Here is a 9218-nt window from a genome sequence, read left to right as displayed (position 1 = left end):
TTTCCGTGTGTTGGCGAGCAGTGTGCTAACAACGACAACTACGACGTGTGCAGTTGGCGGTGGTGGAGCTCTCGTGCCGAGCGTTGGGGCACGACTGCTGCGAGTTCATGGTGTGCGTGCGGAGTCAGGTGGAGCGGTGCGCCAGGACCTACCTGGAGAGCCGAGGCCGCGGCGGGTCCGCGGCGCTCGCCGGCGTGCCGCTGGTGGACATCCTCGCGGCCAAGGACAAGGCCGACGCCGACGCCAGCGCCAAGAGGAAATCAGACAAGACGCGCAAGTAGCGAGCTGTGTACATGTATATCGAATCTCTCATCTTACCACCCACACCGACGATCGGTCGCGCTACTGGCCTGGCTGGTTGTGTGGTGGCGGCGTCGAACCGGAAGAGAACGTGCAGCCGGCGTGCTGGATGACCTCAGACGACGCAAAGTGTCCGCTTGCCACGCACTGCGCCAGGTGGTGGTGGTGGGCGAACACTTCTTTGGTCTTGGGGTGGTGTCTGTGGACGAACGCGGCGAGGAAGCCGCCCACGAACGCATCACCGCTGCCGATGAGGTCCACGATCTTCTCCTTCGGCACCACCGGCACTGCGAACACCGAGGCCTGACGCCGGCGTAGAGCAGGGTCAGCCCCGCCTGGGCCTCGGCAAGGGGGAATATGGTGATTGGAGGGAGGGGGGGGGGGCAAGTGGGTACCTGGCCCTTGCAGGCAACGACGGTGGGTTGAGTACCTCGGGTGACGACCACGATCGACGTGTCGGAGCCGCGGCGGCGAGACAGGATGAGGGCGGCCTCCTCGGGCGTCTGGGCCGGCGCGAGTGCGAGCGCCTCCTTCTCCTTGGCGAAGACGACGTCGGCCAGGGGAAGCAGTCGGAGAATGGCGTCGCGGTGCTTGTTGACCACCGAGATGTTGGAGAGGTTCACCACGACGCACTGTGTGCACGGCCACACCCCAGCCAGGCACGTGCGGGTGAGCCTCCAACACAATTACGATGCGATGCGAGTAGTGGGCGGTGAGAGTGGTACCTTGCCCTGGTCTTTGCTCCGCTGAGCCAGCGCCAGGAGGTGGTCCGCCGCAAAGGCCAGGAACGCGCATTCCAGATAGACATACGACGCGCCATCAATGACCTACACACACTTCGTGAGACTACAAATGAAAGGCGGCCGACCGACTTATCACGCACCTGCTTTGTGTCTTCGGCCAACGAGGCCAAGTCGAAAGTCTCGGAGGCGCCAGCGGTGAATAATTGATGTCTGTTCGGGACGGGCGGAGAGTGGGTCAGTGCGTGTACGAGTACGCGCGCGGGTGGCGGGCGTTGGGGTGTGTGTGAACCGTCGGTCTTCTTTGTCCCCCGCGAGGGTCAACGCCAAGCAGTTGCCCGTTGCGTGGCCGGGCGTGCCAACGTAGCAAAACGCGGCCGCGCTGCCCTCGGCCTCGACCTCTCTCCTACAAAACACGCCGAGAGGGAGTGGTGTAAGTGGGAAGAAGTGTAAGTGGGCCTCGTCATCACGATCGGGGAGCGAACCGAAGCAGTCGGGCAAAGTCATCGTCGCCGACGCTGCCCACAAAGGCGCACCTGTGCTCTGCACCCAGCAGCCACTGGGCATGCGTGCGGTGAAGGGCCATTTCAGGTCAGCCACGACAAAAGAGGGGAGAAACGCTGCAGCGACTGGCACCACCTGAGCGACCCGGATGACGTTCTGGGTGGACCCACCGGCCGAGTACTGGATGCGTGCCCCGCTGTCCACGGCCTCGCGATACCTGGCGTGCAGTGCCCGGCGAATGCACGTGTAAATGAAAGATGCAACGCAGCGATGCGGTTGGGTTTGGTGTGCGTACAGTGCGTGGGCGCGATGGCAGTCGGTGGTGACGCTGAACTGCCCCAGTGCCAAGCCCCGCCTGCAGCAGCCGCGATTAGATGAGTGCAATGAAAGAAATAAATTGGCGAAATAAATGCGTTGGGTTGTATACATACGTGGCCAAGAACTCCTCACTCACTGCCGCCTTGATGTCGAGGATGGGGCACCCGAGGCCCACCAGCACTGGCCTGCTTGCTCGTTCCATGTTGACGCCACGTCAGCAAGGAAACAAAGGAAAAAAGGAAACACAAAGAAATCAGAAGCACCAGAAGAGAGCAAACTTCTCCACCACGAGGGGGGCGTGCACTGATCTGCCAACAAAAGAAGAAGCAGAGAGCAAGGAGCTTCAAGTAGCGATTGGCCTCGCGCAGGCGGTGGATTCGAGGTGATGTCGTGGTACAACAAAATCAAGTCGAATCTGCCGGCGCAGGTAGCGGGTATCAATCTCGAGAATGCACTTCAGGCGGTCGCCTCCCCCGCGGCCAACGCTATGCGCTCCTCCACAGACGGAGGCCCGTCCTCCCAGGGCGGCTCGCCCCCGCCCTTTCCCTCGCTCTCCCCCTCCACGCCCGCCGCAGCTCCAGCCCCAGCCGCGGCTCCCCCGGCAGGCGATAACGTACGCTCTTCTTTTTAAACCACCAACACTGGCACTCGCGCTGATGTATTTCTTGTGTGTGGTGTGGTGTGTGCGGTGTGCACAACACAGACACCGATGAGGATATCTCTGGACTCGGCGTCGAGGGAGGAGCTGGTCAACTTTGTGAAGAGGCAGGCCATCGCCGTCAAGAAGCGCGACGAGAAGATCTCCGGTACAGCTGACCTGTGCCGGGCACTTGTTTCGGGCGGAACCGCTCATGTGTCGTGGTGTGTGTCGTGTATCTGTGTGTTGTGTGTGTTGTGTTGTGTGCAGAGCTGGTCGACGCCTACAAGCGGCTCGCCAAGGAGCGAAACGACTTCAAGGCCAAGATCGAGGAGCGCGACAAGGAGGACGAAGCCATTCTCAACGCCGACGTCGGCCTTGCGCCGCCGCCACCTGAAGACGACGACCGCCCCAATGCCACCGATGCCGCCGAGTCCAACGGCGCCGACGGAAACGACGTCGAGAGCGAGCTCGCCAAGCAGCTGGGCAGCGGCCAAGAGAACAGCGAACAGCAGCAGAGTGGCGATGACGACAAGACCGAGCCCAGTGGCAGCGTAAATGATGCCAGAAGCGGTGACGACGGTGGCACGGTGTACCAGATCGACGAGGAAGAGCGCGAGAAAGAGGCGCGCAGGAAGGAGCTCGAACGCCAGCGTGAGGCGGCCTACCAGGCGCGGCTCCGGGAGCTGGTGCGCGAGGGGCACGTACTGCGGCGGGCGGTGCGCGAGGCGCGGGAGCAGGCCGCGGAGAAGGAGCGCGCGCTTGTCGGGCGCGTGGAGGAGCTCGAGCAGCGGGTGCAGGAGCAGAAGGACCTCTACGACACCCTGCAGACCAAGTCCGGCGAACAGATCGAGCGGCTCGCGACCGAACTCCAACGTAAGTCGCTTTGCCATTCCTGTCTTCTTGACCTACGGCGTCACCAACACACGCACGCACGCACACACACACACGCAACACACACACGCCACACAGGGATGGCCGACAGTGAGGCGCGTGCCAAGGCCGAAATGGAAGCCCGGCACAAGGAAAAGGTGGATGAGTTGGAGGGCGAGCTGGCCAAGCAGAGGGACGCCCAGAAGGAGTTGCTCGAGGCCGGTCAGCGGCGTATCAAGGTAAATCTCGGTTTTGCCGGGGAGGTTTAGCTCCTATTTATTATTATTATTATTATTATTATTATTATTATAATTTATATTCAATCACGCATTGGTTGGGGCCACACAGGAGCTGAACGCTGAACTGGAGGACAGCCACGCTAAGGCGAAGGAGCTGGGCGAGGACCTTCACAAGGCCCAGGAGTCCCTGGCTGGTGCGTTTTACTTGGCTACACACGCACACGTACACCCACACGCGACACACGCAACCCATGAAACATAGTTTGGCTTATGTACCCACGATGCCCTATCATTCCCGATTTTGCCAGAACGAGAGCACCACTTGGTGTCCCTGCAGAAGGACAAGGAAGTGGAGCTTCAGGGCCTGCACGACACGCTCATACTTATGAGGAACGAGGCCCAGGTATCGCTCACATCCCCGTCTGTCCAGTGCGCTTCGTGTGTCGTGTGTGTCGTGCGTGTCGTGTGTGTCGTGTGTGTGTCGTGCGTGTCGTGTGTGTCGTGCGTGTCGTGCGCTGTCGAGTGCAACGTGCTGTGTCGCGGTTCCGATCTTGACACGACTGGCGCTCTGCCTAGGCGATGGGAGTGGAGAGCGCCAAGCTCAAGGACGAAATCGCTAAGTGGCAGCGCGAAGCGGCCGACAGGGCTGCGCTGGCCACCGAGCTGCAGGCCCTCAAGGAGCGCCAAGGCCAGGAAAGCGACGCCAGCGAGCAGACCCGCCAGGCCGACCTCAACTCCATCGCCGACAAGGAGAGCCGAATCCGAGAGCTCGAGGAGGTCGTGGCCCGGCTTTCAAGCGCCGAACACGCCGAACTCGCCGAGCGCCCGCCCACCGATCAGGGGGACAGCGAAGCGGTGGCGGCTGCGCGTGCGAGGATCGCCGAGCTGGAGAGCGAAGTGGAGGCGCTTCGAAGCAACGGGCAGGGTGGCGGCGGAGAGCAGACGAGCGACTGGATCGCCGAGAAGTCGGAGCTGGCGCGCCAGGTCGAGGAGCTGAAGCAGACGCTCGAGGCCGGCCAGCAGCGGACGAGCGACGGGGCGGCGGGAGCGGAGGAAGCAGAAGAGAGCCGACAGAGAGAGCGGGAGGGGCTCGACGAAGAGAGGCGGGCGCTCGATGAGGAGCGCGAGCGGCTGGAGAAGGAGAAGGACGAGACCCACGAGGAGCGCGAGCGGCTGCAGGAGGAGCGCGAACGACTACGCGCCGACCGCGCGGAACTCGACCAGCTCCACTCCCAGGCCCAGGCCCCCACCGACGAGCAGGCGGAGGCGGATACGGAGGAGAAGACCGACGACGCGCATCAGAGCGAAGCGCTGCGCGATGAGACCGAGCGACTGCGTGCGGACCTGCGCCAGCGCGAGGAGGACCTGACGCGCAAGCGGGAGCAGGTCGTGCGGCTCAAGGCCAGGGCCCGCGAGCTGGTCAAAAAGGCCCGCGAGGACCGCGACCGGCTGGAGAAGGCGGTGCACAAGGCCGAGGACGAGCAGGCGCGGCTCGGGGCCGACCGCCAGCAGCTGGGCACCGAGCTGGAGGCGGCCCAGGCGCGGCTGGCCGAGGTCGAGCGCGCGCTGGCCCAAGGCCAGGAGCAGGTTGAGAAGGCGATGGCGCGCGAGCGCGAGGGCTTCAGGAACACGCTCAAGGAGGTCAACGAACGACACGACAAGTCACTGGCCGACAAGGACGACGCCCTGCGCAAGCTGCGCGAAGAGAAAGATGTACGTGTGTGGCCGCATGCGGCTGTGTGTCGTGTGTGTGTGTCGTATGTGTCATGTGTGTCGTGTGTGTGTAGCGCGCCACAGTTCGTTCGCTCACAGGCGAGTTGTGTGTTGTGATGTGGTGTAGGAGCTGATCGGGAAGGTCAACGCAGCGGCAGAGGAAAAGGCGCACACAGACGAGACGCTGAGCAAGCTCCAGGTGCGGCCTATTTATTTATTTATTCGATCTAAACTGTAATTCGCGAACGACGATCGTGAACTTAATCGTTGACCTTCTTCTGGACTGGTCGATGCAGGAGGTGATGATGCAAAAGGACACCCAGTACAAGGCGGTCAAGGACAACGAGAGCAAGCTGCTCAGCCTCATCGAGATGTTCAAGAAGCAGCTCAAGGAGATCGAAAAGAATTCAGAGGACAAGCAAAAGAAGCTGCAGTACGCACACCTCCCAATTCACCGCACACGCACACCCACGCACACGCACACGCACACGCACACGCAATACCGCACGCACGCACGCACTGATATGTGACTGTGTTGTCGCCAGGGAGGAGATCAAGGGGGAGGTGGAGAAGCGGAACAAGCTCAACCAGCGGATCGAGGAGGAGAAGGAGAAGCACAAGAAGGCGGTGGAGGAGATGCAGGGCATGCTCACGGAGCACCGGCTGGGCGAGGAGCAGCTGGGCCACATCAAGAAGCTCATGAAGGAGGCCGACGAACGCCACCGCGACGCTCTGGCGCGGGCCGAGCGCGAGCGGCAGGAGGTGGTCGACGCGCACGAGCGGACCAAGGCCGAGCGCGAGCGCGACAGGGAGGAGCGCGGCAAGCTGCAGGCCAAGATCAAGAAGCTCAAGGACCTGCTCAAGCTGGCCGAGAAGCACCTGGGCGAGACCCGGCAGAAGGTGGCGGCCCGCGAGGAGGAGCTGGCCGGGCTCGGCCTGCAGATGGACGGGCTGCGGCGCGAGCTGGAGGCGGCCGCGCAGCGGGTGGAGGCCGAGCGCGCCGAGACCGAGAAGCGCGTGACGATCGAGGTCAAGGCCAAGGCCCGCGAGGAGTTCCTCCAGCAGCTGCGCAAGGCCGCGCAGGTCTACAAGGAGAAGATGAAAGAATTGGTACCGCACACACCGCACACACACCGCACACACCGCGCACACCGCTTACGGAAGGCGAATGGTAGCAAGGGCAACTGGCGCAGGTCACGCAGGAGCTGGAGGACACCAAGGCCGAGTTCAGGTCCTACAAGCTGCGTGCCCAGTCGGCCATCGCCTCTGCGGGTCCCGCCGGCGGTGCGCTCCTCGCCACACACGACACACGACACGACACACAAGCCGTGTCGGTCGTGATTTTGATGAACCACGTGCGACAGACTCGCCAAGCACCGAGCGGAGCCAGGCGGCGAGCGGCGGCGAAGGCCCAACGGAGGACGAGGCGCACAGCGAGGCGCCGCAGGCCCTGTCGAGCATTGTTTCGCTGCAGGAGGAGGTGACGCAGCTGAGGAAGGAGGCGGAGCGGCTGCAGGCCGAGAACGAGGAGCTGCGACACTACGAGGCCACCGCCGACGCGCTGCAGACCGAGCTCACCGAACTCCAGCACCGACACCAGAACGAGGTCCAGGAGTTCGAGAACGTCAGGTGAGTCTGACCGCGCCCGCACACACGACACACGCCGCACGCGCCGCACTCACACGACACACATCGCACACGCCGCACGCAGAGCGGACATGCGAAAGAGGAATCAGGAGTGGGAGGAGCGGCTGGCCGAGCGCGAGGCCGAACACCGGCGGCTCGTTGAGGAGAATCGCCACAACGTGCTCCAGGCGCGAAGAGAGAACGCCGACAAGCTCAAGGAACTCGAGCAGCGCCTGCAAACCGAACAGGAGAGGTTAGTCTCGTAGGCCGTCCGTCATATGCCCCTTGCGCCCAACCTCACAGTGTGTCGTGTGTGTGTGTTGTGTGTGTGTCGTGTGTCACCAGCACGCAAGCTGCGCTGAAGGAGCGGGAAGAGCGCGAAGCGCAGTTGGTCAAGGAGATCAAGATTTTGGAGCAGCGTATCAGGCTGCTCAACGGCATGACCGGAGCCAAGCCCACCTACGCCTCATTGTCGTCATCATCGTCGTCGGTCGCTCCGCACTCGGCGTCGCCGTCGCCCTCGGTCTCGCGTTCGACGTCGTCGGTCTCGCTCGCTGACCTGGACATGTCGGCCGCCGCCGCTGCGCCCAACAAGCCCAGGGAAGACGAGCGCGGGCTCACCAACAACGTCCTCTACAACCAGATGAAGGCCGCGCATCGAGAGGTAAGCCCAAGTGCGGTGCTGGCGCCAATTCGTGCCCATTTGTGACGCATTGTGTGTGTGTGTGTGTGTGTTGTTGTTGTTGTTGTTTAGGAGCTGCATCGATTGAAGTTGGAACTGGAGGACCTGAGGTCGGCCTTGGCCGACGCCGAGCGCACCACGAAGCTGCACCTCATGCAGGAGCAGGTCCTCAAGGAGGAGATTCGCGAGTTCGAGCGCGCACAGAAACGAGAAGGCTCCAACATCGGGTACTCTCTCTCGCTCGCGCACACACACACACCACACACACGACCTTCCCATTTGGTGTTCAATGTAAAACATGATAGTTTTGCTGACGTGGCGTGATGTGACTTGTTTGTGTGTGCCCCGGGGACTGAAGGTATCTGAAGAACATCATCGTGAAGTACATGGAGACGGGGGAGCACGATGCGCTCCTCCCGGTGATATCGACCGTGCTGCAGTTCACGCCCGAGGAAATCGAGCGAATCAACCAACGACGCAAGGCCAACTCCTTCTGGGGCTCGGTACCCTTTTTCTCTCTTTTTTTTCCTGTGTTTCTTCCTCCCACCACACCTGACCTGTGTCGTGTGTGTCGTGTCGTGTCGTGTCGTGTGCGGTGATGTGTGCAGGTGTGGGGCAAATGATCACTGTGTGGTGCAAGCCAAATACAAATATTTCCCCCCCCCTCTCATGTACATATAACCTGGGCCTCGGAGTAGTGGTTGAGGGCCTGGGTCCAGGCCTGCAGCTCCTCGTAGGTGTAGGCCCCGCTCTTGATGCGGCTCGCGCGCTCCTGCAGGAACTCGTTGACGGTGATCCGCTGGACGGCGCGCGAGCTCCGCTGCGAGTAGAGGCCCTCGAGCCGCTCCTTCTCCTTCTTCATCTGCTGCGTGCCGCCCGCCGCCGTCGCGCTGCGCCCGAGCGACGGCGACGCCGGCATGCCCATCCGCTGCCATCGCTCGTTGATGCGCTTCTGCTTGGCCTTGCGCTCTTTGCGCTCGAGCTGCTCCTGCTTCCTCTCCTTCTTCGACTTCTTGGCCGCGGCCAAGGCCGCCGCGGCGCCGCTGGGCGATGTCGACGTGGTCTCCTCGGCGCGCTTGGTCCACTCCTCGTTGATCTTCTTGACGTTGGTCGCCCGCCTCTTCTTCTCCATGTTGCTGGCCCAGTCCTTGGGCTCCTCCTCCTTCTCTTTCTCCTTCTCCTTCTCCTTCACCTTGTCTTTGCTCTTCTTTTCTTTCTTGCTCTTCTCTGCTGTGTGTTGTGTGTATGTGTGTGAGTCAGCAACAGCGCACGCACACGCACACGCGCGGGCAGGGAAGACCTTTGGTGGCGGGCGGCGGGGAGTCGCTGGGCTTCTCGGCGATCTCGACGTGCTTGTCGGGGAAGAAGAAGTCGCAGTCCTGGATGAGGACGGACATGAGGCGGATGACGTGGCTCACGTCGGTGATGATGACCCCGACCGAGTCGTTGCGCGAACCGAGCAGGATGGGGCCGAACACGATCGCGAGGTTGTTGCAGTCCATCTTGTTGGCGGCCTTGTGCTGCACCACGAACTGCAGGTGGCTCATCAGCACCGTGAGCACCTTGAAGTTGGNGCGCGGCAGCAT

The 9218-nt window shown here is 62.4% G+C and overlaps 4 protein-coding genes across 4 annotated transcripts in view; 2 read left to right on the top strand and 2 right to left on the bottom strand.

The window, feature by feature from the left end:
- Positions 1 to 281, top strand: part of ACA1_394620 (RasGEF domain containing protein) — a gene marked incomplete at both ends in the record, with an annotated part of 5705 nt that extends 5424 nt beyond the window's left edge. The window contains one exon of the mRNA XM_004340690.1: positions 146 to 281. Within this exon, the coding sequence (XP_004340738.1) occupies positions 146 to 281 (136 nt within the window). The remainder of the gene's footprint in view (positions 1 to 145) is intronic.
- Positions 282 to 342: 61 nt separating this feature from the next.
- Positions 343 to 2064, bottom strand: ACA1_394610 (kinase, pfkB superfamily protein; the record flags this gene model as incomplete). Its single annotated transcript, XM_004340689.1, has 9 exons — positions 343 to 603; positions 696 to 932; positions 1026 to 1127; positions 1184 to 1253; positions 1333 to 1446; positions 1526 to 1599; positions 1677 to 1761; positions 1840 to 1899; positions 1976 to 2064. 9 exons carry the CDS (start codon positions 2062 to 2064, stop codon positions 343 to 345), a joined length of 1092 nt encoding a protein of 363 aa, XP_004340737.1.
- A 183-nt stretch (positions 2065 to 2247) lies between these two features.
- ACA1_394600 (GRIP domain containing protein) lies at positions 2248 to 8255 on the top strand (the record flags this gene model as incomplete). Its single annotated transcript, XM_004340688.1, has 17 exons — positions 2248 to 2475; positions 2566 to 2668; positions 2770 to 3375; positions 3472 to 3611; positions 3721 to 3805; positions 3920 to 4014; positions 4188 to 5324; positions 5452 to 5523; positions 5621 to 5697; positions 5870 to 6434; positions 6518 to 6608; positions 6689 to 6953; positions 7036 to 7203; positions 7296 to 7614; positions 7705 to 7859; positions 7991 to 8135; positions 8241 to 8255. 17 exons carry the CDS (start codon positions 2248 to 2250, stop codon positions 8253 to 8255), a joined length of 4266 nt encoding a protein of 1421 aa, XP_004340736.1.
- A 44-nt stretch (positions 8256 to 8299) lies between these two features.
- ACA1_394590 (uncharacterized protein) lies at positions 8300 to 9179 on the bottom strand (the record flags this gene model as incomplete). Its single annotated transcript, XM_004340687.1, has 2 exons — positions 8300 to 8862; positions 8933 to 9179. 2 exons carry the CDS (start codon positions 9177 to 9179, stop codon positions 8300 to 8302), a joined length of 810 nt encoding a protein of 269 aa, XP_004340735.1.
- Between the last annotated feature and the right edge of the window lie 39 nt (positions 9180 to 9218).

The sequence above is a fragment of the Acanthamoeba castellanii genome (genome assembly GCF_000313135.1).
Source record: "Acanthamoeba castellanii str. Neff unplaced genomic scaffold scf7180000084756, whole genome shotgun sequence".
NCBI lineage: Eukaryota > Discosea > Longamoebia > Acanthamoebidae > Acanthamoeba > Acanthamoeba castellanii.
This window is presented reverse-complemented; position numbering and strand designations above follow the sequence as displayed.